This window comes from Lycium barbarum, chromosome 9 (genome assembly GCF_019175385.1).
Source record: "Lycium barbarum isolate Lr01 chromosome 9, ASM1917538v2, whole genome shotgun sequence".
Taxonomy (NCBI): domain Eukaryota; kingdom Viridiplantae; phylum Streptophyta; class Magnoliopsida; order Solanales; family Solanaceae; genus Lycium; species Lycium barbarum.
Window position 1 is genome coordinate 702079 of NC_083345.1, and position 25044 is coordinate 727122.

Below are 25044 nucleotides of genomic sequence, written 5' to 3' on the forward strand. Positions count from 1 at the left end.
TCTACCATGAGCAATAACACGACAGAGCTCCCAGACAGTGAAAGGCACAATTAAAGGATAAGAATAAGATTGCAGGTGTATACAGCACAAATTTGCTTCAGATAGTTAACGCATACAATATATTTAGCTTACCAAATGCCAGTCTTTTTCTAAAGGTTTCTTTCATGAAGTTGTATTTCTCAACCATGGAAAGGATGCTCCTTGACACATCGAGCTGTGAACACCTTAGCTTTTGAAGGTCAACACTGTATCTAGAACCAGCAAATGATGAAGATAATGTGTCGCTTGATTGATCGTGCTGACTATGGCCACCAACCAAATATGGCCTATCTTCTACATACAAGCGCTTCAAAGATGCAGCTGTAAGGACTTCAGGTTCTTTTCTTCCTCTTCTTCCAAAATAATTGTAAGGCTCTATTCAATGACAATCAGAGATTAGGAATCACAAAATGTTCTGCTTCACAGTTGCGCACAGAAAATAGTACCAAAAGATGCCATCAATATAAGCATTAACCAAATATCATTCATAAAATTGCAGATAACAGAATAACAAAACTGAGACGCATAAATACTAATGGAGAATAAGAAAGAATAGCACACCACTGCGAGCACATCCAGAAGGATTTGATGGAGGAGTATAGTCTGAATATCCACAAGCTTTTTGTCCGACACACTCATCAACAGCAGGACGGTCATTAGATACAGCTCTATGCTTCCTGCAGAAAGAAAGCAACCGAATGCACTGACCCTCTTCATCATCATCCATAGGGATTAAATGCAATCTGTCTTCATCCTCAAGCTATAAAATGTCAAAATCAACAGAACATAGGTTAGCATAGCAAACAGGATAAAAGGTAACACAGAATTCATAAATACATAAAAAACACTTCTGAGCACTATAATATAAAGAAATCACCTCAACACAGAAGCCAGCAGCCCGTGCGCAAAGAGGATGATAAGCCACCCGACATGTATGGTTTGAGCACTACATCACAAGGTAAGGAGGGCAATAAATTAACAAGTGAGCTGGAGAAATATAGACAGAGCAGTACTCAATCATAGTGATATGGATGCCAGTTCCTCCCCCAAAAGGTCAAACTAATAGTATACAGAATGGAAGGAAAAGAAAAAAAAAAGATAAAGAAAGAAGGAAGAAAGATAATGTGAGAGAGAAAGAAAGACGGCAGAACTCATAAACAAGATGCAGAAAAAAAGAGCAGATTCCATTTCGATAGAGGATCAGCCGATGACTATCAAATTAGAGCTAAATATTATATATTATAAGCCACAATTAACAGAATCTATTTTACTGAGCAATTAACAGAAGTCCTAAGGATTAGCTTTTGAAAGACAGCCATGAAGAAACATAACAGAGAATAAAAAATTAAAGCTATGCTTGTTATCTCCTAATACACTGAGACGGGGTTAGGATGAAAAACAACCCCAAGGTTACCTGAATGCAAGCTCCATAAGGAACACCACAGATGCTACACAAGAGCTTCCAGCGATCCTAAACAAAACAATAACAGAAGAAGAGATTATCAGAAGAAATCACGGCACACCCTATGTATGTGGATGCCTTCCACAAGAAAATACTTTTTCTTTCTTTTGATAATTAAGCAATGAAAATTAATTGCATAAATCAGCAAGATCTAATATAATGACAGCTGTAAGTAATTCTGGTAGATATTCTGAAAGTCCTGTTAGAAAAATTAATTGTGCCTTCAAAATATACTGCTAAGAATTAAAAGTGAAAACTGGCTTATGATTTCAAGAAATTTTTAGGAATAGTTATAGTGCATAATGGATAAAAATAAGAAAGTGGGGTATACTGGAAATCTGGAATTATCACTATACAAGGTAATTATATTATAGGGCAATCTTGGGTACATAAAATTAGACACTAACAAAGTTATCCTATGGGACTTGGGCGTTATTAATAGTATAGCCATATGACATACGGAGCATGCTCAATCAAGGGGGAAGTCATATCCATGCATCATCATTAAGTCAAAGACATATAGACAATTATGACTTGATTCCTGACAAATCATGGTTGGACACCTTTACAGGTGCAAACAACAAAAGATGAAAATACTGAAGTGTGTTTAGACAATGATGAAAGTCAAATAAAACTGGAATAGTACCTTGCTGATCCTTCTCAAACCATCAATCGGCTCCATTCTCTTTATATCAGATAAGCAGGTTTCTGAATCATGGTAAAGATAATCAGTGAACTGAAACACTCATCTAGAACAACAAGAAGTCAGCAATGTGACAAAAAGAAGAAAAAATAATACCTGGTATCCAAATGGCACAAGCAAGATGAGCCCAACGTCCATCAGTTGTAGGCTTCATAGCACCGCCTATATATTTAAAATAAGACACACCAGTCAGGAAAAGAGCAGGGTAAAAGGAGTGAAAATGCAAGCAAAAGGAAGTACCAATAACAGGGCACAGGCAACAAGGGGGAGGAACTACTGGAGCCCCTGGACGACACAAATTGCATAACCAAAGTACTCCATCCATAGGCTCCCGTTCCCCATAGCATCTAGCGTGGACCTGAACACATAATCACCAGCAAAGAATTTTAACCCGGAAGAAAGGAATCAAATATTGAATCCCAATTAAAAGCACAAATAGTATCACTCTAATATCAAAAGAAAAAAAGAACGTCAATCAGCATAGCACATTGTAACAAACGTTCTAGCACCCATTGGGAGGTAAAACAGAGTCAAATCAAATGATAGATAAGTCTATCCAGATCACTCCACCAAATATTTTATGACCACCAAGTGCATGTGCCAAAGGGCAGCAATATGTAGACAAATCTTTCAAAGGAAAAACAAGAGATTTAATGTCAGGAATGTTGTAGTTTTCAGTTGATGGAAGCATCATAAGTAAAAGGGGAAGCCCGGTGCACAAAGCATCCCGCGTTAGCAGGGTCTAGGGAAGGGCCGCACCTCAAGGGTGTGATGTAGACAACCTAATGCAAGCATTAGTGGCTGCTTCCAGTGCTAAATAGTCATTTTTGACATGATCAGCAAATTGCCGCGTTGATCAATAACAAATTAAAACATACATATATATATACACACACACACATGTAGAGTTTAATGAAAATTGGCAGCTATAACATCCGGCGCAATAGATGTGTGGGTAAGAGAATTACCAAGCTAGAAACGCTCTGATTCTAAAGAAGAAAGGGAAAAGATACTATTATTTTCTGGTCCCAAAAGAATGGAGAGAATGAGAGGAGTATACTCACCATCATTCGACATTTGTCACACTGCAAAAACAAATTATTCTCATACTCCTGTAAGAGAAATAATCTACATCAGCATAAAGCTATGGATCATCAAGATGCAACTTCACTAATCATATAACATGAACACCAAAATAAACAAGAGTCATCTCAAAAACAACTTATTGGTTGAAAGAAGAAAGAGCATACAAAACGAAAGCAGTTTATAACCTCATCCATATGGCAAACGTTGCATTTGTCCAGATCTTTCCACTTAACGCGGACAGGCCTATATCCAGCAGGCAGGCCTTGATTTTTCGAAGACGCCAATTTCAATGATTTTGCGAGAAGCCTGGAGTTTGATAATTCCTGGCAGTGCAATATATATGTTTTAGAAACTGGAGAAAAAGAAATAAGCCAAAGATAGAACAATGCTTTTCAATACAAATAAGTTAGTTGCCAAAAAAATAAAAGTTATTCGGCAACCCTTCGATTCTGACACAAATTAATAACTAATCACTTAATAATAAAGTTAAAACTGTAAACCTGTCTATGCATCTCTCGGCAAAATAAGACTCTACTAAAACAACTGCAAAGTCACTTGAGCTCAATGCCTAGACTTTCAATAATTAGACAGTAAACAGAAATTGAAAAAACAAAACCACCATAAAAAACAAAATTGGACAGAAGAAAAACTTAACATACCTTTATAAGTTTCAAAATTTCAGGATGAGAAAAGCCAAACATATGAGAACCCGATCCAAAAGTCCTTTCACTTTCACCGCCAGATACTGATTCGTCAAAATTGTCAACTTGTGTCTTCCTCATCCGTTTGTAAACTTTATTCCAGCAAGCAGATGGTGTAGATCCCTTAAACTGCAAAAACAAGTGCACCACAGTGACTCACATTAATGCTTCTCTCAACATCAGTAGCCAAAACATTAATGCCTATTCAAAAGCAAAACAGATGCCAGATAAGAAAAACAAAAACAACCAGCTATTCCCCTTGAAGAGAGAAAATGGTAACAAGCTAATGTGGTAGAGAACATAACATGTGTTTTTAAGAACTAGATACTAATGTGTCACATTAACCCCTGTTAGGATAAACGCAGAAAAGCACCAGCATAGACACTCGGCAATTCATCACAAGTTCAACAGTTCAAGAGCCCATATTTCAAATAAGGATCACAGAAAGGTAGCAGGTAATAATCTTTCAAAGCTCAAGCTTGAGCCTCATACATAAAATCAAACCAAGTTTGAGCTTAATTAAAACAATCAAGCAAAGACAGACCTGTCACGATTGCATTCCACTAAGACACTTTGCACACCAAGTCAAACCAGAAGAGGCATGCCATAGAATTTAATCAAAAAAGCCTAAGATGTTTTGCAAGAACAAGTTGTTTTGTTCATAGTCTGACATACAAAAGATACATCAGTCTGACGGGTGATTCACATGTATATCATCAGAATCCAAATTCATTGAAGCGTAAGTTCCTGGCATTTTTCCCTATTTTCGAAAGTGGTAAGGCTGTATTCCTCAGCATTAAGGATATGCCGGGTACCTCCAAAAAGTTACAGAGTTCCTAATAGATCTACAATTTGATCTACATGCTCCATACATTTGTAGGCTCAAGACCTTAATTTTCGTAAACCTTGTTGATTCCATTTTTAAGACCTTGCTTACGAGATTGTCGGCAAATAAAGAAAGTTATAAAACTATTTACCTTATCTTGCAGCCATAAACAATATTATTGATCAAAAGGAGGAACGGAAGTACTAATCAAGAGTACACCACCATCCGTTGCCACATTCTTTGAGTTACAAGCAGGGGCCAGAGTTAAAGCTAAATTGTTAAGAGTTAAGACTTCAAGGAAACTATCTATGGAATCGACATAGGGTGCTAAGAAGTTTCACTTGGTTCATGGGAGACGTTACGACGCCAAAGAGTTGGATAATCTTGGGGTGAAATATATATTTGGGTTATTAACAAGACCCTATCAGGAAAATGAATGGTTTCCGAGATTTGAATAGAGCATCACAGTCTAGGTGATAGCAAAAAAATACGGAATTGTGTAAAGGGGTTGGAGGACTAAAATATCACACTTCCCCTAGCCAGCAGCCTGTGGAGGAATTTGAAGTGGTGGAAAGAATTTAGTGGTAACATTACTTTTAAGGTAGAGAAGGGAGAAGGGCAAGTTTTGGGGGAACAGATGGTGTTGGATGTATGCAAATTGAGATTCACATCTCCTAACATCTACAGAATACCATGCTAAATTGAGCTAGAGTACAACTGGTAGTTTAAGGTCACATGAAAGAGAGATCTAACCAGACTTAAGATTTGGAAGCAACCATAAATACTGGGATCTAGTGGAACACTGGAATTTCAAAGTTTGGTTGGATAGCTCCATAAGCAAAGTTCCTAGCGTCTGAGATGTCTACCACCCAGATCAATAAACTTATTACTTCATCTGGAAAGAGGAAAAAAGGGACAAAAAACAGTTTTACGCATTCAACTGGAGTATCTAAATAGAGCATAAAGTAAGAACTTATATCCTTCTCCAGATATTCCTATGGGATCTCAAAGTGCTTGATATCCTCAATGGACATTTTAATTGAATGCAATTCATCTGGTCGTATCCTCCACTTTGCAGTCCTTTACTTCAATCTTGGAGTATGGTTGGCTCTATCTGCTCTTTAGGTACCCATCTTACCAAACAAAAATAGTTCTTTATCATCTAACCAACAATCATAATGAGCATATTTTAGTCCAATAAAATCTGTCTGTTTTTGTGTCTGCTAGTCCTTAGCTTGATTTTGATTTAAACCATTTAACCTTGGGGTATCCATCTTAAAGTCCACAAGCACCACTTTTTTAACACAACATTTCCTATCAAAAGGCGAAAGAAGAAAAATTCCTCTCAAAAGCTATGGAGCATATGCTTTTTGATAGAAATTCTTTGAAAGTATATCCAGAATCGGAACAAGGATTCCACTGTTTCAAAAGCGTGCTATAAAATTCACTGCGACAATAATATAGTCAGTGCCTTCGTAAGTCAAAAATTGCAGAACCAAAGGAGTATATAGCATACAAATGAATGACTGAAGTAGTTAAAGAAAAAAATAAAAACTTGATTAGACATCATTGAATTGCAGAATACCTGTTCTCCACTATCTGATGTAACTCTAAATAAAGGCCGTGTCCTGAAATCAGGATCTCTCAGTACCTCCATCTTATATGAGACACGTACACCGGGATCTGTCTCAATTGGGAAACGAAATGATTAATTTTATACCACTAAATTCAAAATAAGGCACAGCAGAGCTGTTGCTGGAGAGGGAGATAGGATCAGCTACCTGTTACTGAGGGGAACTTCCTCACAGCAGTGTAACCTTCTGGCCAGATAAATTTCTCATCTCGAAAGAGATCCGAATCTTCTACTATTTTACCTGTAAAGGACATTTGCAAATCAAAAGACTGATATATATCGAATATACATTAAGTGAAGAGAGAAATCAACTTAACTGACAAGAATAGGGAATGTTACTCGACAAAATAGAAAAAAATGAAGACCACTGTTTGGTGTATAATATGTCAAAGAGTTGGCTTTCATAGGACAACATGCTGATTAAGTTATGTCCACAGAATCAGATTAAACCATTCAATCAACTGTTGGACTATGATATGCTGAAATAGTAAAACCATCTAGGAGCAATTTCAGATTATCTAATTGGAGATCAAAATCTCATGATGTAAAAAGGGCAACGAGGATGGGGAATGGTAAAGGTTTCAGATTACATCTAGAAGAATCTCAAACCCAAATATATAACACACATTCAATTCAATAGAATATTATTGCATTGATTTTGCTCTCTAATCAGTATGCAGCTAAGATTTGAGAAAGAAAATACCAAGGCTAACTACTTGCAAGTCCCCCAATTCAAATGGGCAATTTTTGACATCCTCAAGCTTTCTCCTCAACCCCCCTTCATCCTCTGAATCAGAACTGCCTTCATCTTCTTCGCTGTCAGTATTATTATCTGCATTGATACGATTCTGTAACCGCAGCATCCTCTTTGAGAGCTTCTGTTCACTAAGATACCTGATCAAGAAAGTTAGAAGTATAAAATCAGTACGAACCTAGCAACCAAGTTAATATTAGGAACATACCCAAATACACAAGCCACAATTAAAATCAGCATCACCATATATACAGGTAAAAGGAAACTTCTTCATTAAAAAGGAACTTTTTTTATAACTGTGGTGTCCTAGCCAGCTTATCCCCGTCTAGAGGGTGTTTGGACTGGCTTTTTAAAAGAAGATTATAAGCTAAAAGCTAAAAGTCATAAGTTGGGAATACCCAAATTTTGGCTCTAAAGTAAGTGCTTAAAAGCACTTTTTATTTTACCCAACACCTCAAAAGTAGAAAAGAGCTCAAAAGCCAATAAGCTCTTAAAATAAACCAATCTAAACACCCTTCTAGACTAATTCCACGATGTCCCTGCTATCCCCACCAACACAGATGCTGAGGAAAATAATGATTCTAGATAGATTTTAGGCCTGGATGGGTTTAATATATCTACTTATCTGTTAACTAGAGTAAAACTTAAGGAGATGTAAAAGAATAATAATAATAATGATACTGTGGTTAACAAACAAGAAAGATTTTTTCTTCCGAGGGTACTGATTAAATAGAGATGCTCGGGAGGGTGTAATTGTAAGGTCAAATAGGTTTTTTTAATGAAGAATTGTCAAAACAAACAGTAGTGTGCAAGCAGTTGCACTGCCTGGTTTATCAAAAGAGCAGCAGTCCAAAGTTGAAGAACCAATCAGAACCTAAAACCCAAACTTGTGGCCTGCAGGAAATAGTTATACCAGTAAGCTACCATACCACATACTGCAACTTCAGTGAACAGGAAACCATTTTGGGACCAGAAATGTGTAACATCTGCTAGCCAATCTTAATACTTTAAGGAATCCAGAATATTATGCCGAAAAATGCAGGTGCTATTAAGTTCTGTTCTTCCAAGTACAATGCACATGGATCACAATGTTTTGGCTGGAACTCTCATACATTTCTTAAGGACTGAAGCAAATTATATCACACAAACATCTGAAAATTGGTAGAAGTGGGTTGCTATGGTGAACTAAGACCAAAAGCCTATAACTAACCCCTAACTATTCTAGCGAGAAACACATTGAATTATTTGGCTTCACTTTATTAAAAAAATAGTACTGTCCAGGTACCAATGAGACGCCTTAAGATCTAAGGTCATGTTGAATAGTGTATAGTGGGGACATAAAGTTCAATGCATGTGAAAAAAGGATTAAAAACGCAAAAAAACACTACTACTGCTACCATCTCTATAATCATCAAAGCTTTCACAGGAATGGTATACAGTGTATGTATCAATCTTGAGGGAATTATTTCTGCCTAGTTTTTTTTTCCCAATTCTAGTATCGACAGTCATAAAATGGGAAAGACCAACAAAATATAGCAAACATTTAATCTCGGCTATGTAACAAGGAAATGACACAAAAAATGTAACTCAAATCGACAAGGCTCACATTTTTGCTTCCTCCAAACCTTGAACAAATTTTGGTTTTTTGCACTTGAGGTGAAAGGAAGAAAGAAGCCCTCTTAGGAAAGAGATAACTTGCTTTAACTTGACCCTGAAATCCAATAACAAAGGTTCATAAGCCCATAAGGAAATTAACTGAGCATATTACTGTTTTAATGGTAAATAGAGCTCCAATTACATTCACAAAAAAATTCCAAATAACACACCTAGCAAAATCATGGGTGCCAAAAAACTGCACAAGAACTGAATTTTCCCCTGAAACTTTGTTTAGACCTTTACGCCCACCAGCAAGAGATTCATCTAGAACAATGGCAGGCCACATGGCATGACCTGTATTGGCAGATAGAACCAATGAAAAACCAGATAGTTGCTACATTTGAGAGATCTTGATCTCAAACTTTTTTCCAAGTAAACAATCATGCAAAATTAAGTTGGTAAAAAGGTTTTATCTTCGTTATTAGTTCTACTTTGAGAGCTCCTAGCTGCTTACTGACTGCAACCATGAGTAGATGTGATAAAGTTGCAAATCAGACCAAAATTATCAGAAGCTGAGAAATAATCAGAAGTAGAACATGCGAGCCATAATTTACCAGTCAGCTTGGCCCATATAATATCTCCGGGCTCAAGAGCTTCACAGTCCTCCAAACTAGCAGCTAATACAACCATCTCATCAACATCAATTGCATCAGTTTCAGGACTCGTATCGCTGGGTCTCAACTTCAAACGATTCATCTCCTCAAGTGAAACAGAAAACTTGATCCTTTCATTTGATAAAAGTAAATGCTCTTCATCCCCGTCTACATATTTCACCTGCATTGGACTCAAACATGTTTCATACACTTGTCAGTCAAAAGATCAAACATAAATTATATAAATATAAAAGGAACCAGAAAATCAATTACATGATGCCGTCCAGTCTCCGAGTTGTACCCAATTATGCGACCAGTGTACCAATCAGCATCTAATGGCCAATATGCCTATAGACATAAAATCTCCAATTAGTTGCTTAAACTGATAATAACAAACGTCCGTAGTACATTCTAATTATTCCAAGTTCGACCATCTCCCACCTTACACTGTAGTCCAATGAATTTCTTGGGATCAACGCCTTCAAAACTCAGCCTGTAATACACACAAACTCAAACACTTCTATTCATAATAACATGCACATTTACGAAACAAAAAATTGAACAAGGGTTAAAAATGTACCAAACCCATTTCTTGGTCCGCCTTGACCCTGAGCTTTTATTGTTCAAATGATTCTCCAAAATACAATTTTCCTTTCGCTTCTTAATGTTACCCGTGGAGTTAGAATTTTTGCAATCATCACCACCGTGATTGGTGTCAACTTTATTTTTACCAGCACTATTTCGAGTTCCTCTCGAACAAGACTCGTTCAACTGACCGATTATATTAGCATCTACCCCCAAATTTGCCAGCTCCGGATTAACCAACTTCCTCCTCTTCTTCTCCTTCTTCTTATTAATATGCTTCACAACCACTACTCCATCATCTTCTCCATCGTCGTCCCTCTCACTCTTGACACAAAAATTCACTACTTCTAAATTCTCCTTATTCTTTATAACCATTTCCTCTTCTTCGCCCTCAATTCCAGAGTGAGAAACTAGCTTCAAATCTCCCACATTCCTCTTCTGCTTATCCTTACTATTTATAGCCATTTCCTTGTCTTCGGCCCCGACTTCTCTATTCGTTAATTTTGCCGAGTGAGAACCTAGCTTTGAATTGGCCACTTTTCGCTTCCGCTTCTCTTTATTCTTTGTAACCATTTCCTCGTCCGCGTCACTCTCATCTTCGCTATTTCCATTGGAAAAAATCGCTAACTTTGACGAGTGAGAAACTAGCTTTAAATTTCCCACTTTACCCTTACTCTTTATTACCATTTCCCCTTCTTCGCCCTCGTATTCTCTATTTACATCACATAAATTCCCTGATTTGCCCACTTTTCTCTTCAGTTTCTCCTTACTCTTTAAAGCCATTTCCTCGTCGCTGCCCTCGTCTCCGCTACTTCCATCACATAACCCTAATTTTCTCCTTGGCTTCTCCTTACTCTTTATAACCAGTTCCTCGTCTTCGCCCTCATCTATCCCATTATCTCTATCTAGCTTTGAATTGCCCACTTTTCTCTTACTTTTTACAACTATTTTATTGCCTTCGCCCTCGTTTTCTCTATTTTCATCGGATAAATTAGCTACATTCACCGATCGAGAAAACGATTTTGAATTACTCACCTTTCTCTTCTGCTTCTCCTTATATCTTACACCTACTCCCTCTTCTCCGCCCTCATTTTCGCCCTCGCCATTATCATTAAACCCTAATTTCTCTGATCGAGAAACTAACGAGTCGTAAAACGACGGTTCCTGTCGTTTCCTTTTACACCGACGAGTGTAAAACTGAGTAATCGGAAGTTTCCTTTTTCGTTGATCGTCGGTTTCCAAATTGGGAGTGATTTTACGAGCGGCTTTTACTTTTTTACTCCCACTAGCGCCGCCGACGTAAGGGGAGGTAGCAGAGTACACATCGCATAGCGGTACGTACTTCCGCGGAGTAGTGACGTCGTCTCTATCGTCATCGACGTCATCTACCTGTAATGGCGGCTTAAAAATGGCGTTTTCCTCGGGTGAAAGAGGTAACGCCATTGAATTGAGAGTAAAAATAAAAATCAAATTCGATTTGATTTGATTTTGATTTTGTTCACTGGTTTTGGTTGTAAAGGAGTGATTTTGAAGTGAATTTGGAAGGGAATTTTAGGGTTCGAAAGAATTGAGGGATTTGGGATTTTTAGGGTTCGATAGAATTGAGGGAAATTGGGGGAGAGAGTGGTGGTTTTAACTTTTAAGAGGAAGGTTTTGGGGCAAAATGTAAGTTTTCCCGCCGGGTGTCAATACACGGCGTATTTATATGAAGGGGAAAGGAGAAGATTCGTTTCATTTTCTATAAATGTAATGTAATGCTCCATTTTTTGCCGACTAAATTTGAATTCATGTCTGAAGATCTCGAATGAACTAGTAGGGGGAAGTAGGAAAGCAGGGTGATTAATTCAAAATCAATTTCTCGATCAGTGAAATTAGGGTTTAATGACGGTGGCGAGGGCGAATCAATTTGATTTTTTTTTCCTTTTTTTACTCTCAATTCTATGACGTTTCCTCTTTCACCAAAGGAAAATGTGAATCTAAGCCGCCATTACAGGTAGATGACGTGGATGATGATAGAGACGACGTCACTACTCCGCGAAAGTACATACCGCTATGCGATGTGTACTCTGCTGCCTCACCTTACGTCGGCGGCGCTAGTGGGAGTAAAAAGATAAAAGCCGCTCATAAAATCGTTCCCAATTTGGAAACCGACGATCAACGAAAAAGGAAACTCCCTATTTCTCAGTTTTACACTCGTCAGTGTAAAAGGAAGCGAGATGAACCGTCATTTTACGACTCCTTAGCTTCTCGATCGAGGAAATTAGGGTTTAATTACGACGGTGAGGGCTAAAACGAGGGCGGAGAAAAGAGAGTAGGTGTAAGGTTTAAGGAGAAGCAGAAAAGGAAGGTGGGTAATTCAAAATCGTTTTCTCGATCGGTGAATGTATCTAATTTATCCGATGGAAATAGAGAAAACTAGGTCGAATGTGATGAAGTGATTGTAAAGAATAGGAGAAAAATGGGCAATTCAAAGTTAGTTTCTCGATCGGTGAGATGATCTTTACATAGAATGTAAAGAACTTGGAGCGATTAATGAAGAAAATATTGCGGAATCATAAGTGATCTTAGTATAGGGTCAGATGAATGAATCACCTAGCATATTACTGATTAATGAACTTTTTGTTTCTTCAATATTTGTAGGAAACAGTTATGTCAATTGATACTTTCCATTAACTATGATCTCAAAGAACTTAATCTATCTATAGGTGGCACTCTCGATGGCCAGCTTTATTATTTATATTCTTTTTTTGAAATTAGTTTGTTGGCTTTTCTCCATAGTTTTTCCCTCATATGTCTATTTTGTTTTATTGTAGCGTTTTTTTCTTATTTAACTTCTCATAAAACGTCAATAAGGAAGAATACTATTGTTGTCTTGTAACGTTTCTTCGAATTCTATTACAATTGATTCGTCACAATTACCAATAGGAATGAATGGAGGATTGAGAAGGCATTAAGGCAGCAGATTTAATTTATAAGCTTGCACTAGCTAATTTGCTTCAAATCCTTGTCACGGATATCAATCGGGAAAATTAGCTATTAGATTGAAACTCCTTTTAGGTGAGTGCCATTTTTTATTTTCAGTTGTGATTCGACGGGTGAATGCATGTGACATATGTCTAGGACTGTGTGTGAAGGTGGTGACTGGTGATGGCTGTTGAGAGGGGGAGTTGTCATCTGTGTTCAAACTATAGGTGTCATTGTATCGAAACATGAGATCGAGGTAACTATGAGTATGACATGCTTTGGTCCTTAACTGCATATTGTATGCTCATATTATTCAAGAGGCTATAATTGCTATGAAATATGATATGTTTGCGAGTAGTACATATGTAACCTTAAACATATGCCCTATTGCAGGATAATATAGCGACTTATACAGTAAAATGGTCCTTGTTTGAACTTTAACCTATCCTATTAGCGACGTTACCATTTATGTATATGATATGAAGTTTTTGAAACAAGATCCAGCATGGCAATTGTGCTCTGCTTGGTAAATGTGAAAGAATGTTTGGCAAAATTCATCTACTATTATTTGTTCTTCCTCTTTGTCGTTACGGTGGAGGTCACATTTATCTAACTAGGAGTGCCTACCGAGGCATCAGGTAGTCCTTGACCAACTGGCCATTTCCAAAGTTTGGAAAATGATTTGTTTTCATGTTCTTTCATTTATTTCGAGAAGTATATCTTTAAACTTTAAGCTCTGCTTTACCAAGCAGAACAAAAGAAAATTAAAGAGTTCTCTATTAGGCGAACCTTCTTATAACAATTTTCTCTATAAGTGAGGGTGCAATAAATATTCGAAGTAACTTTTTATTTATTTCCCGCCATAAATAAGTTTTTGAATTATTTGAGCATATTTTCATAGTATTACATTTCCTCGGTAAAAACAAATGTTTTAAGCTAAAATGTAAGAATCCGCGCCTTTATTTTAAGTTGAATCATTGCTCGGAAAATATGACAAATTGCTAGATTAAGAACAAATATATTAAAAAAATTGAAATATTGTAAAAAGATTAATTCGTAAATCTAAAGACACTTTTTAACACTGTGCGATGCGCGACATCAATGTAAAACTAAAAAAAAAAAACATGGAAGAACTTACGTTACTACGTTAATTTCTCTTCCCCAATATAATTGACAAGTCACTTTTGCAAGAACTCTGTCTGTATGAACCTACAAAAAGACGTGAAATGTATTTATTTGGATTTGCTTTTCTATATGTTTTTATATGTGTTTTCCTTATGATTTTAGTATAATTTCTTCTCATGCCTCATATTATAAATTTGTTTGTTTTTTTAAATTTTTTGATATTCTATTTTGTTTTTATCTTTTCTATATTCACTAAATCCACTTTTTTAAAAAAAAATTGTTAGACTGTGCGAAGCGCGTCAAGTTAGCGAGTAATATTTATGCGTAATATCATTTTCATCAAGAACTGCCAGCATTACTCTTTTTTTTCCTTTTCTTTTTTCTGGTTTTTCAATTAAAGTCAAATTCGCGTCATAGAGTCTCGAATAAAGTGTTTTCTAATAAAAACCAGAGCTACAATACTATACTGGGTACCAAGTAGAATTAAAATATGTAAACTAGTAGGGAGCAGAGTTGCTCAATCCAAGCACATATTCATCCTATGGCTAGTTAGTTACTTTGTCATATGAAGATTTACCTTTGTAGGTTCAATCGGAGGAGTCGAGGTGATAGCTATTGGACAAACATACACTAGTCTATCGGAGAGTTAAATTGACAGCCTATCTCATTTATTTATGTTAAACACAATCCAACAGAAATAGCAATCAATCTAGCTGATATTCAGGTTACAAATAAAGATTAATAGCAAATTTCAGCTCAACAACCAACATTCACAGCAGATCGGCAGACTCAAGAACACTGCAACTCAACACTCTTTAAATAGTAGGACAAAGCAAGAGATAACAAATATGTCTTTCAGCCCCTTACTCGCACTAAGGAAAATCGAGAATTTGGGAGCAAAGTTTATCTGTATGAAAGAGATCTAGTTTATTCTGAGTTTGAACTCCTTGGCTATGGAATCACTGCACCAGTGAGAGGTTTGTAGTGCGAAGATGATGTGATTCCATATCGAAAAATCAAATGTTTAACATGATGTGGACTTGCGGCGGCTTTGCTCCGGTGAAGGTGACCATGGTCGATAGCCCAGGGCATGGTTCGGGGCGTGACATAAACAACTGAGGATATTGAGTTTGCCAGTTTCTATTTGATTTTATTGTATTTTGTTTGGTCTGGAACCTTTAGCTTTCCTTTTTTGTTTTCTTTTGACTATTATTTATTACTTAGTGGTTTCACAACAACAACAACAAAAAGAGTTTGTTATTTTTCTTTGCGAGAAAGACTTGGATTTCATGCAAATGACATATCATTTTGTTTGAGATTAAGAAGTTACTATATAATAAATTGTTTTCCTCTCAGTTGTTTATGTCACGCCCCGAACCATGGCCTGGGCGAAACACGGCACTCGGTGCCATACTGCATGTGACCGAGTGAACCACATGACTTGCTGAATCATCATGAGGCATACATGAGCGAAAATATAGCATGAATGTGATGAGCTTTTATAAAGCATGAGATGTCATAAAAATTTAATGAAATACTTGTTTAAATCATAAATGCGGAAATAACATGAATTGAGCCAGAGATGGCTAAACACCTTACATGTCTAACATAACTAAACTGACTAGTCTATGAAACCTCTAATCAGAGTCTTGACTGGAAAACAAAGTAAAATAAAGATAACTGAGTAAAAAAAAACCCCGAATGAGATGGGGCTCACCAATAAGCTGATACGAGCGAATCCTACTGAGCAGATGTGGCGTCCTGTAAATCTGTACCTGCATCGTGAAATGCAGGCCCCTGGGCAATAAAAGGGGACGTCAGCACATTAAATGTACTGGTATGTAAAGCAAAGCAACTGAATAAAATAACATGGGACATGGAAATAACATAATAGAGACTGAACTGAAACATGATCACGAACATGAGTACATATACATATATAACACGCGTAAAGTATCGTGAGTAGGGAGAGCAGTAAATATAACCGACAACATGGTCTGGTACTTGCGTGCTACCAGCAGAACAATCATACCTTGCCAGGGACATGAGATTTAGTAATATTATGAAAGGATCCAGTCATTATGAGAGATCGTCCTAAGCATGGGTGGAGCAATTCTCATCATACGGTGGCTACGTAGTTTCAGGCTGTTTGAAGCCTTCTCGGTAATTAATGCAACTCCCAAAAATATGAACATGTAAAAATAAGTGGCACTTGCTGCCAATGGTTTCATGAATCATAACTTGCTTGTACGTGGATATCATGAATTATAACTTGCTTGCATGAACTTGTAAAACATAGTATTTTCTTGAAAAATATCATAGCATATCATAACTTGCATGTAAGAACCTGTGGAATGAGATATATGAGTTTTCATGAATTATAGACTGATTCTCAATAATCATATGGAGTTATTAAGAACACAATGATAGAATAATAACAATTCATACATAATATAATCATGGACATGGACCTAGGGTTGTTATGAGCATGGTATAGAAACCCTAGTTTTCGTAAAGGTTCATACTTTATGAATTAAGAGGCGTGAGGAAGAACAATGACGTTCCCACACGTAGATAGTAACTCCACATACCTGTAAACGCCCCAATCCAATGAATTAAAATGCTTCTCTGACGAAGAACACCAAAACTCTAGCTTTGAATCGCTTAAGGTGGATTTACCTTGGAAATTCTATGTTTTGGTTGAAGAATCATGTTACAATTCATGAATTACTGTTATAATTACTTAGGAATCGTTAGAGCGATCTTACTTTGACGTGGGAGGATGAGGAGAGGAGAAAAGTAACTGCTTAGGGCTTTAGAACGAAGTTGGAATGTCTGATAAATGAAATTTCGAGTTAAGTGTTGAATTTATAGCATGGGTCATTTTGGGCCCCCTGTCTCGCCGAGCGCGGTCTATGGCTTGCCCCTGTCTCGCTTTGGGCCTCTCTCGGCGAGCTTCCTTGTCCATTTTACACTTAGACAATTTTCTTGACTTTGTCCCACTTTTGGACCCTTACCTCGCTGAACGTGGTCCAAGGCGAGCCCTTGCCTCGCTTTGGGCCTCGCTCGGCGAACTCCCCTGTCAATTTTACACCAAGTCAATAGCATTTAGTAAAATGGTCATAACTCCTAGCACAGAGATCCGTTCAGGCTTCACAATATACCGTTGGAGAGCTATTTCAAAGGGCTACAACTTTCATGTTTTACGTTTTCTCATATTATCAACGGATCTTCCAAAAATTGGGCTGGAAGTCAAATGTATCGAACACTTAGTCGATTCTACCGAATCTGAAGAACCTCTCTATTAGCCGTTTTGAGAAGATCATATCTCCTTGGTCCAAACTCCAATTGACCCGGTCCTTTTATGCCTGGAAAGGTATTTCTATGCACTATAACTTTCATTAGGGAACCTTTTACAAATTCTCAATGAATCAAGGGGTTATGGGTGCCCGAATTAGGCTTATCAACCACTTTCGTAATACGTACAAACTTTCAAATTTCCTATGGAACTCTTACGATATGAGTCTAACCTTTATTTTAAGATACGGGGTGTTACAGTTTATGTTAAACACAATCCCAAAATATCAATCAATCTGGCCGATTCAGGACACAAATGCTGGTTAATAGCAAATTCCAGCTCAACAACCAACATTCACAACAGATCGGCTGATCTCAAGAACATAACAACTCAAGACTCTTTAAATAGGAAAACAAAGCAAGAGATAACCGGCACATGTTTCAACCCCTCACTTGCACTAAGCAAAATCGAGAATTTGGGATCAAAATTTATATGTAAGGTAGAGATCTGGTTTATTCCGAGTTTGAACTCCTTGGCTATAGAATCATGGCACCAGAGAGCTTTTTGGTGCGAAGATGATGAAACCATATCAGAATCAGATGCTTGCCTTGGGGTGGACTTGCAGCGGCATTGCTTCGATGAAGGCGACCATGGTCGATAACTTACCTAAATGTGTTGTAAGGGTTTTGAGTTTGTCGGTTTCTATTTGATTTTGTTGTATTTTATTTGGTCCGGAACCTTTGCTTTCCTTTTTGTTTTCTTTTGACTATTATTTATTATTAACCAAAATACCCCTCCACTAAGTATTACTTAGTGGTTTATCATTAAAAAAAAGTTCGTTATTTTGCTTTGTGAGAAAAAATTGGATTTCATGCAAATGACATATCATTTTTGTTTGAGATTAAGAAATTACTATATAATATATTGTTTTCCTCTTATTTTAAATGCACATGTTTCAAAGATTGCTCCTTTCTTTTTCCTAATTCTGTTTAAATTATTAACAATCATATGACGCGTTTATGCCTATAATATGTATATATAAATACACGGTGTATGCACAATATATGCACGCCCATATATTCCTGTATAAAGCTCTTTAAGTAATTAGTAATATCTATTCATAATTTCATTTTCATCAAGAACTCCAAGCATTTATCTTTTTTTCCTTTTCCTTTTCTGGTTTTCCTATTAAATTTAAATTTGTGTCATAAAGTCTCGAATAATGTGTTTCTGATAAAAACAGAGTCTACAATACCATGTTGGGTACCAAGTAGACTTAAAATATGTGAACTATTAGGGAACACAGTTGCTCAATCCAAGCACAGATTCATCCTATGGCTATTTACTTTGTAATATATGGTATTTAATCTAAATTTCAAGTGGTAGAAATGAAGTTAAGACTTACTTGCCGTTAAAAAGAAATTATATTTTGCTCAATAATAGACTCCATGATATGCCCAAACAAGTCACTGGACCAAGCAAGATGGATTCTAGGGGTATGCCTAGTTCCAGGATCAGGCACGCTAAAAGAAACTCCATTACCAATACCTATGTTTAAATGTTGAAATCTCCATCAATGATATGGGAAGGTGACTCTCACTGCATGTTGCGGGTATATAATGTAATTTTTGTAGTTACTTTAACTATGGGGCCAAACCTACATGACTGTTCAACCATAACTGACAATGTATTTTGTATGCTAATTTTTGCATCGGATTTGACATGTCTAATCCTTATACAGACCATGAGGAGGTAAGGTGTCATGTCCCTATTTACCTTCTGGATTTTAATTTACATGGTAGGGATCTATGTCAAACCCCCCAATAATTATAAATGGTGGTCTAGTACGCGGACAAAGTTATGTTGAGATTAAAGTCTTGAGATTATAATCCCGGGACTAAATAACCTCTGAATTATTTAGTACTTGTTCTTTGTTTGGTTCATTGGATTAAAGGTGGGATATACCATGTATAATCCAAAGCATGTGCTTGGTATTAGTTATACCACCCAGAAAATGGGATAATATTATCCAACATTGTGGTATACTTTTATACCGGGACTAATTAACAATTCAAACCAAATTTAATACAAATTTAACCCAAAAATTGAATATCGATGTATCCTGCCTTATATTGTCTACCAAACGACCCCTAAGTATACATAGCGTGAGGTGAAACTAGATTAAATAAGTAAATAAATAAATGCTTGTTTGAGGGATATTTTTAAAGTTCGTTATTTTGTGATTTGTCCCTACCTTTCAAGGTAAGGTAAGGTATGCGTACACTTTACCCTCACCATACCACATCGTAAGACATCCCTGGGTGTATTGTTATTGGTGTTGTTATTTTGTTCTTTGTAGAAAGACCTATTTTTCATACAAATGACGTGTCATTTTTGTTTGAGATTGAAAATTTATTGTATATTGTTTTCCTGTCATTTATATGCACATGTTTTAAGGATTGCTACATTTTTTTCACAATCCTCTTTGGCTTATTAATAATGAGTATGAGGAGGTTAGGATGTACATAGATCTCAACTCCTACTTTTTGGAGTAGAGAGGTTGTTTCTGATAGATCCTCGGCTAAAAAAAATTGAAATCAAAACATGTAATATGCACACATAATACGCGGTGTATACAATATATACACGCCATAATCTCCTACATGATTCTTCTTGCCACAGTTATTGTGGAAAACGATACTTTAGATCTTTGAAAATGCTAATCACATTATTATTGTTCTATCTTAAGCAACAAAACTGTTAAATATTTATATACCTAACCTACTCAATTCAACTTATTATGATCAATTGATGTAATAAATTAAAAAGTGTATATTGATTAATTAATTATAATAATTAAGTGATGAATTTGTATAATGAAAATTACCCATAGTTCTTCATGGTGTGTGTTGCTGGGTTGGGAGGATGATTTGAGTTGGGGGGGGGGGGTGTACGCGATACGAAATTAGCCCATGAAAACAGAACCCATCTAACCTGTTTAAGTTTGGGTGGGTCATTGGCCTGCCAATTTAGTAGCTCGACCAATCCCAACCCTTCATTTTAGCCCATCTAAAAATTGGACTGATATGTAATTCAGATTCGGCCCAAATCTGGACCAAAATTACCCATATAAACCTTGTCAAAATTATTTTCAAAAAAATATTGATATGTTATCTATAGCCAGAACAAAGAATATAATTATTTTATTAAGTACTTAAAATTATAAAATAATAAAAAGAAAATTTAAAACTTGCAAGAATTAAGCGAATTGAATTGTGATCTTTTTTTAACTCATTGTAATGCAAGTAACTTATGAACGACTAGCCCATTCCATTTGTTAGCGCAACACATTTTGATTCTTCCAAATATAATTCAATCTGCTCATTTAACGTCCTTTTTTTTGTTTCTCATTCGGTGTCCAATATGCACATTAGAGCTCGACTATATCATAATTCACGATACGTAAGATCTCATTCACGAAAAATGCTCTCTACCAAAAAAAAAAAAAATCATATCCAAAACTCGACACCTAAGGTGAGTACGTACAAGAGATTTGGAGAATCAAAATATTACTACTATATATAAGGGCAAACTTAGGGACTTTTGTAGTCCTCACAAGAATTTCCAATTTTTTTTAAAACTTTTTAATTAATTACTTTTAGATCCTAATCTTGTTTATTTAAGTCAATTTTTTTTTTGTTTTTTGTTTTTAAGGTCTACTTTTCAAAAGTTATCGAACCTCGTACCTCATTTTTCATGTTCTTTGATTTTCTGTTTGGTGCTCGATATCCGCATTTGAGCCCAATTAATCCAGATAATTCGCACTGTATCGCGCCCATTCGGGGGAAGCGCTCCCTCCAAAGATTTTTTTCATATCCATGTTCGAACCCCTAATCCCTAATTAAGGGAGGAACAACTCCATTCGCTGCACAAGTTAAATTATGTATTTATCTTAAAAGTTCATTAACTATGTATATATTGTTTATTTAGAATTAAATAACTTCAGAAAATTAGGATACATAACTTATAAATGTGAAATTCTGGCTCCGCATTTGATTTGAAGTAAATAATTTCATCAAAATGGAAGTTAAAATATTAAAGGAGTGGAATGAGTTTTACTTTCATATATTGAAAATATACTTATATGAAATTTAATTACTACTAACGTAATTAATCACTTGTGGGACTATATGATTGTTGTTGTTGTAGTACACTTATACTAACATAAATTATATTTTTTTAATTAAAATATCTATTTTTATATCTTGAGTTTGAGCCCGGACTTAGCACAGGCCTCACATAACTAGTAGGTGTTGTATGGGTTGGTATGCTGTGTGTGCTGACCGGAGACAAATACGCACAACAATGAGAAGGCCGCAAAATCCGAAGCTGAAAAACAAAGAGCCAAATCCATCATTGAGAAATGAGTCCTCTCTCCTCATAATTCCCACGTTGTAGGACCCATACACACCTAATACCACTTGATTCCCATAATAAATAGGCGTGACATCACGCGCTGCCAACCAAGCGAAATATAAATAGTTTCTTCTTTATTTATTTTTGTTAGGTGTTTAGTACTCGGTCCGTCTCAATTTATGTAAATTTTTATGTTCTAAAATAAGTCGTAAATATTTGTATAGTTGTAAATTATTTCATTAAAGATAAAATAAATATTTTAAAGTTAAATTATTACTAAATGTAGAAATATACTATTCTTTTAAAACTGACTAAAAAGTGTAATATAAGTTGGGACGGATGCAGTACCTATTTTGGGCTTAATTAATCCGAATTTAAGTTGAAAAATTTGAGGATCCAAACCCAAAGGTTTAATTGATGATAGGAAAGTAGTTGCTATTCTACCATAACTTTTAATAGTGTTATTTAATTCATTAAATGTGACGCTTAGTCGATAGTAGTGGAGAAATAATTTTTATATAAAATTTAGCATTATAGGTGTAATGTTTGATCTCATTTTTCATTTTCATATGAAAATTTAACATTATCGTATAATATTTGATTTTAATTTCACTACTAAGTGATGTGTAAATCTACTTACTATTTTATTCGCGATAAAAATATGAGACTTAGTAATAAATGATCTAAAACAATGACTAAATTCATCTATTATGTAGTAACTAATATTTAAATCTACTAAAATAATTATATTTTAAAATAACTTTTCAACAGAACGGTAGACCCAACATGTCTAGTAGACAAGTCGACGTTAATACTATGTTTAGTTCCGTTATGGAAGGGCTTTGTTTCCAAATAGGGATTACATGGGGAATGTAACGTTTCCAACTATAGTGGATAAAACGGTCAATTTACTTGCCCATATTGGTTAAACATTTTACCGGTCATTTTAGAAAATGAGAATGTGAGATATTTGTAAATAAAAAAATCAATTTTGTTTAATTTTCCATTTGGTAGAAACTATTTTTCTCATAATGTTTTTTACCGGAACATATTTAATGTTATATAAAAACCACTTATTTTTTTCCATAAATTAAACGAGCATAACACCTTATTATTTCATTTCTTTATTAATCCTTCCCCCTTTTTTTGATTTCCCTTCTCTTGTTTCCATACAAGACGTTAATATCAGGTTTAGTTTCGTTATGGAAAGACTCTGTTTTCAAAGAGGGATCACATTGGTAAGAATGTAACATCTCTAACTTGTGTTTCAGTAGTGGACAAACCAGTCAGTTTACCCCCGCCTATTTAAATTGATCGTTTTACCACTCTTCCTAAGAAATGGGAATGTGAACTATTCATAAATAAAGATCATTTTCGTTTGCTAATGATAAAGTCATTTTTTCCCTATTCAGTAGGAATTATTTTTTATAGAAAAATATTTAATGTCATACTAAAATCACTTTTTTTTCTTCATAAAAACAAAACAAAGGAACACAACACCTTATTATTTCATTTCTTTCCTATTCTTTTCCCCTTATTTTTGGGTTCCCTTCCCTTGTTTCCGTACAAAGTTTCCTTTCCATTTGCTTTCCTTCCCTTCCGATCAATTTCGTTTACTAATGATAATGTCATTTTTTCTTATTTAGTGGAATTTACTTTTATAGAAAAATATATAATGTAATACTCGTACTAAAACCACTTCTTTTTTTCAAAATAAGAAAGATCATAACACCTTATTATTTCATTTCCTTCCCCTTCTTTTTTAGATATTGGTAAATAAAAAATCAATTTCGTTTACTAACGATAAAGTAATTTTTCCATGTTTAGTGAGCATTAATATTTTATAGGAAAATATTTAATTAAATTATCATACTAAACCCACTTCGTTTCCATAAAAACAAACAAAAGAAAATAACACCTTAATATATAATTTCTTTCCTATATATTCTCTTCCCTTCTCTTGTTTCCATGCAAGAGGTTTCTTGTCATTTCCTTTCCGACCCAAAAAATACAATATAGTAACTTACTTAAACCACTCTACCCCAATCCCCTTATTTTCTATATGTGTGCCCCATAAACACCAATTTGATTTAGAGCCTATTTGGATGGGCTTAAAAAAATCAGCTGTAAACAACTTATAAGCTGCTTTAGATAAGATAAGTCAAACTGACCCAATTAATTTTTTGGGCTTATTTTAAGCACAAAATGACTTTAAGCTGGCCAGTCAAACACTCAAAAAAACTAAAAACAGCTTATAAGCAACTTATAAGCCAATCCAAACGGGCTCTTAATCATTTTACAGCTCATTCTAATAAGCGAAAACGTGAAATATTTATAAATAAAGCTCAATTTCATTTACTAATAATAAAGTCATTTTTTTCCTATTTAGTGGAATTTTTTCTTTTATACAAAAGATGTTCACATAGAAAAATATTTAATGTAATACTAAAATCACTTTTTTTTTTTCTCCATAAAAACAAAACATAGGAACATTACATATTTCTTTCCCATTCTTTTCCCCTTCTTTTTTAGTCCCCTTTCCTTGTTTCCATGCAAAGGTTCACTACTGAATAAAACAGAATATAGGTTCCCTTTTCCTATTCTTTTCTCCTTTTTTTTGTATTTGTTTCCATACGAAGGTACCTTTTTCATTTCTACCTTTCCAAACCCAAAAAAATAGAACATAAGTAAATAATAAATTCGTTCCATGAAAAGGTTCAGTAGTAGAAAAATGGTTACTCTACTTGCGCCTATGGTTTGATCGTTTTACTGCTCGTTCTAAAAAATGGAAATGTGATATATTAATATCAATTTTGTTTCCTAACGATAAAGTCAATTTTTCCTATTTAGTGGGAAATAATAGAGAAAATATTCAATGTCATACTAAAACCTTAATATTTCAATTTCTTTCCTATTCTTTTCCCCTTTCATTTAGATTTGTTTCCATACAAAGATTCCTTTTTCCTTTCTACCTTTCCAAACCCAAAAAAATAGAATATAGTAGTAAATAGTAAATTAGTTAAAATAATAGAGTATATTATTTAATTTCTTTCCTATTCCTTGTTTCCATACAAAGGTTCCTTTTTCATTTCCAACTTTCCAAGCAAAAAAAAAATAGAATATAGTAAAATTAGTTAAACCACTCTGCCCCAACTATTATGGCTCTACCCTTGTAAACCCTAATGATTTAAACGCACACATTC

General features: G+C 35.3%; 1 protein-coding gene across 8 annotated transcripts in view; it reads right to left on the reverse strand.

Moving 5' to 3' along the window:
* LOC132610752 (histone-lysine N-methyltransferase ATX2-like) overlaps nucleotides 1-11974 on the reverse strand; it is a 51850-nt gene extending 39876 nt beyond the window's left edge. For all 8 annotated transcript variants that reach the window (XM_060325106.1, XM_060325112.1, XM_060325107.1 and 5 more), the window contains exons 1-19: nucleotides 10034-11974; nucleotides 9895-9946; nucleotides 9727-9801; nucleotides 9415-9634; nucleotides 9031-9154; nucleotides 8811-8915; nucleotides 7154-7344; nucleotides 6599-6691; nucleotides 6403-6500; nucleotides 3950-4120; nucleotides 3476-3613; nucleotides 3269-3316; nucleotides 2445-2562; nucleotides 2301-2366; nucleotides 2148-2209; nucleotides 1454-1510; nucleotides 917-985; nucleotides 601-799; nucleotides 133-414 (exon numbers count right to left, since the gene is read on the reverse strand). In XM_060325106.1, coding sequence (XP_060181089.1) covers nucleotides 133-414; nucleotides 601-799; nucleotides 917-985; nucleotides 1454-1510; nucleotides 2148-2209; nucleotides 2301-2366; nucleotides 2445-2562; nucleotides 3269-3316; nucleotides 3476-3613; nucleotides 3950-4120; nucleotides 6403-6500; nucleotides 6599-6691; nucleotides 7154-7344; nucleotides 8811-8915; nucleotides 9031-9154; nucleotides 9415-9634; nucleotides 9727-9801; nucleotides 9895-9946; nucleotides 10034-11481 — 3616 coding nt within the window. In that variant the 5' untranslated portion in view covers nucleotides 11482-11974. The remainder of the gene's footprint in view (nucleotides 1-132; nucleotides 415-600; nucleotides 800-916; nucleotides 986-1453; nucleotides 1511-2147; nucleotides 2210-2300; nucleotides 2367-2444; nucleotides 2563-3268; nucleotides 3317-3475; nucleotides 3614-3949; nucleotides 4121-6402; nucleotides 6501-6598; nucleotides 6692-7153; nucleotides 7345-8810; nucleotides 8916-9030; nucleotides 9155-9414; nucleotides 9635-9726; nucleotides 9802-9894; nucleotides 9947-10033) is intronic.
* Between the last annotated feature and the right edge of the window lie 13070 nt (nucleotides 11975-25044).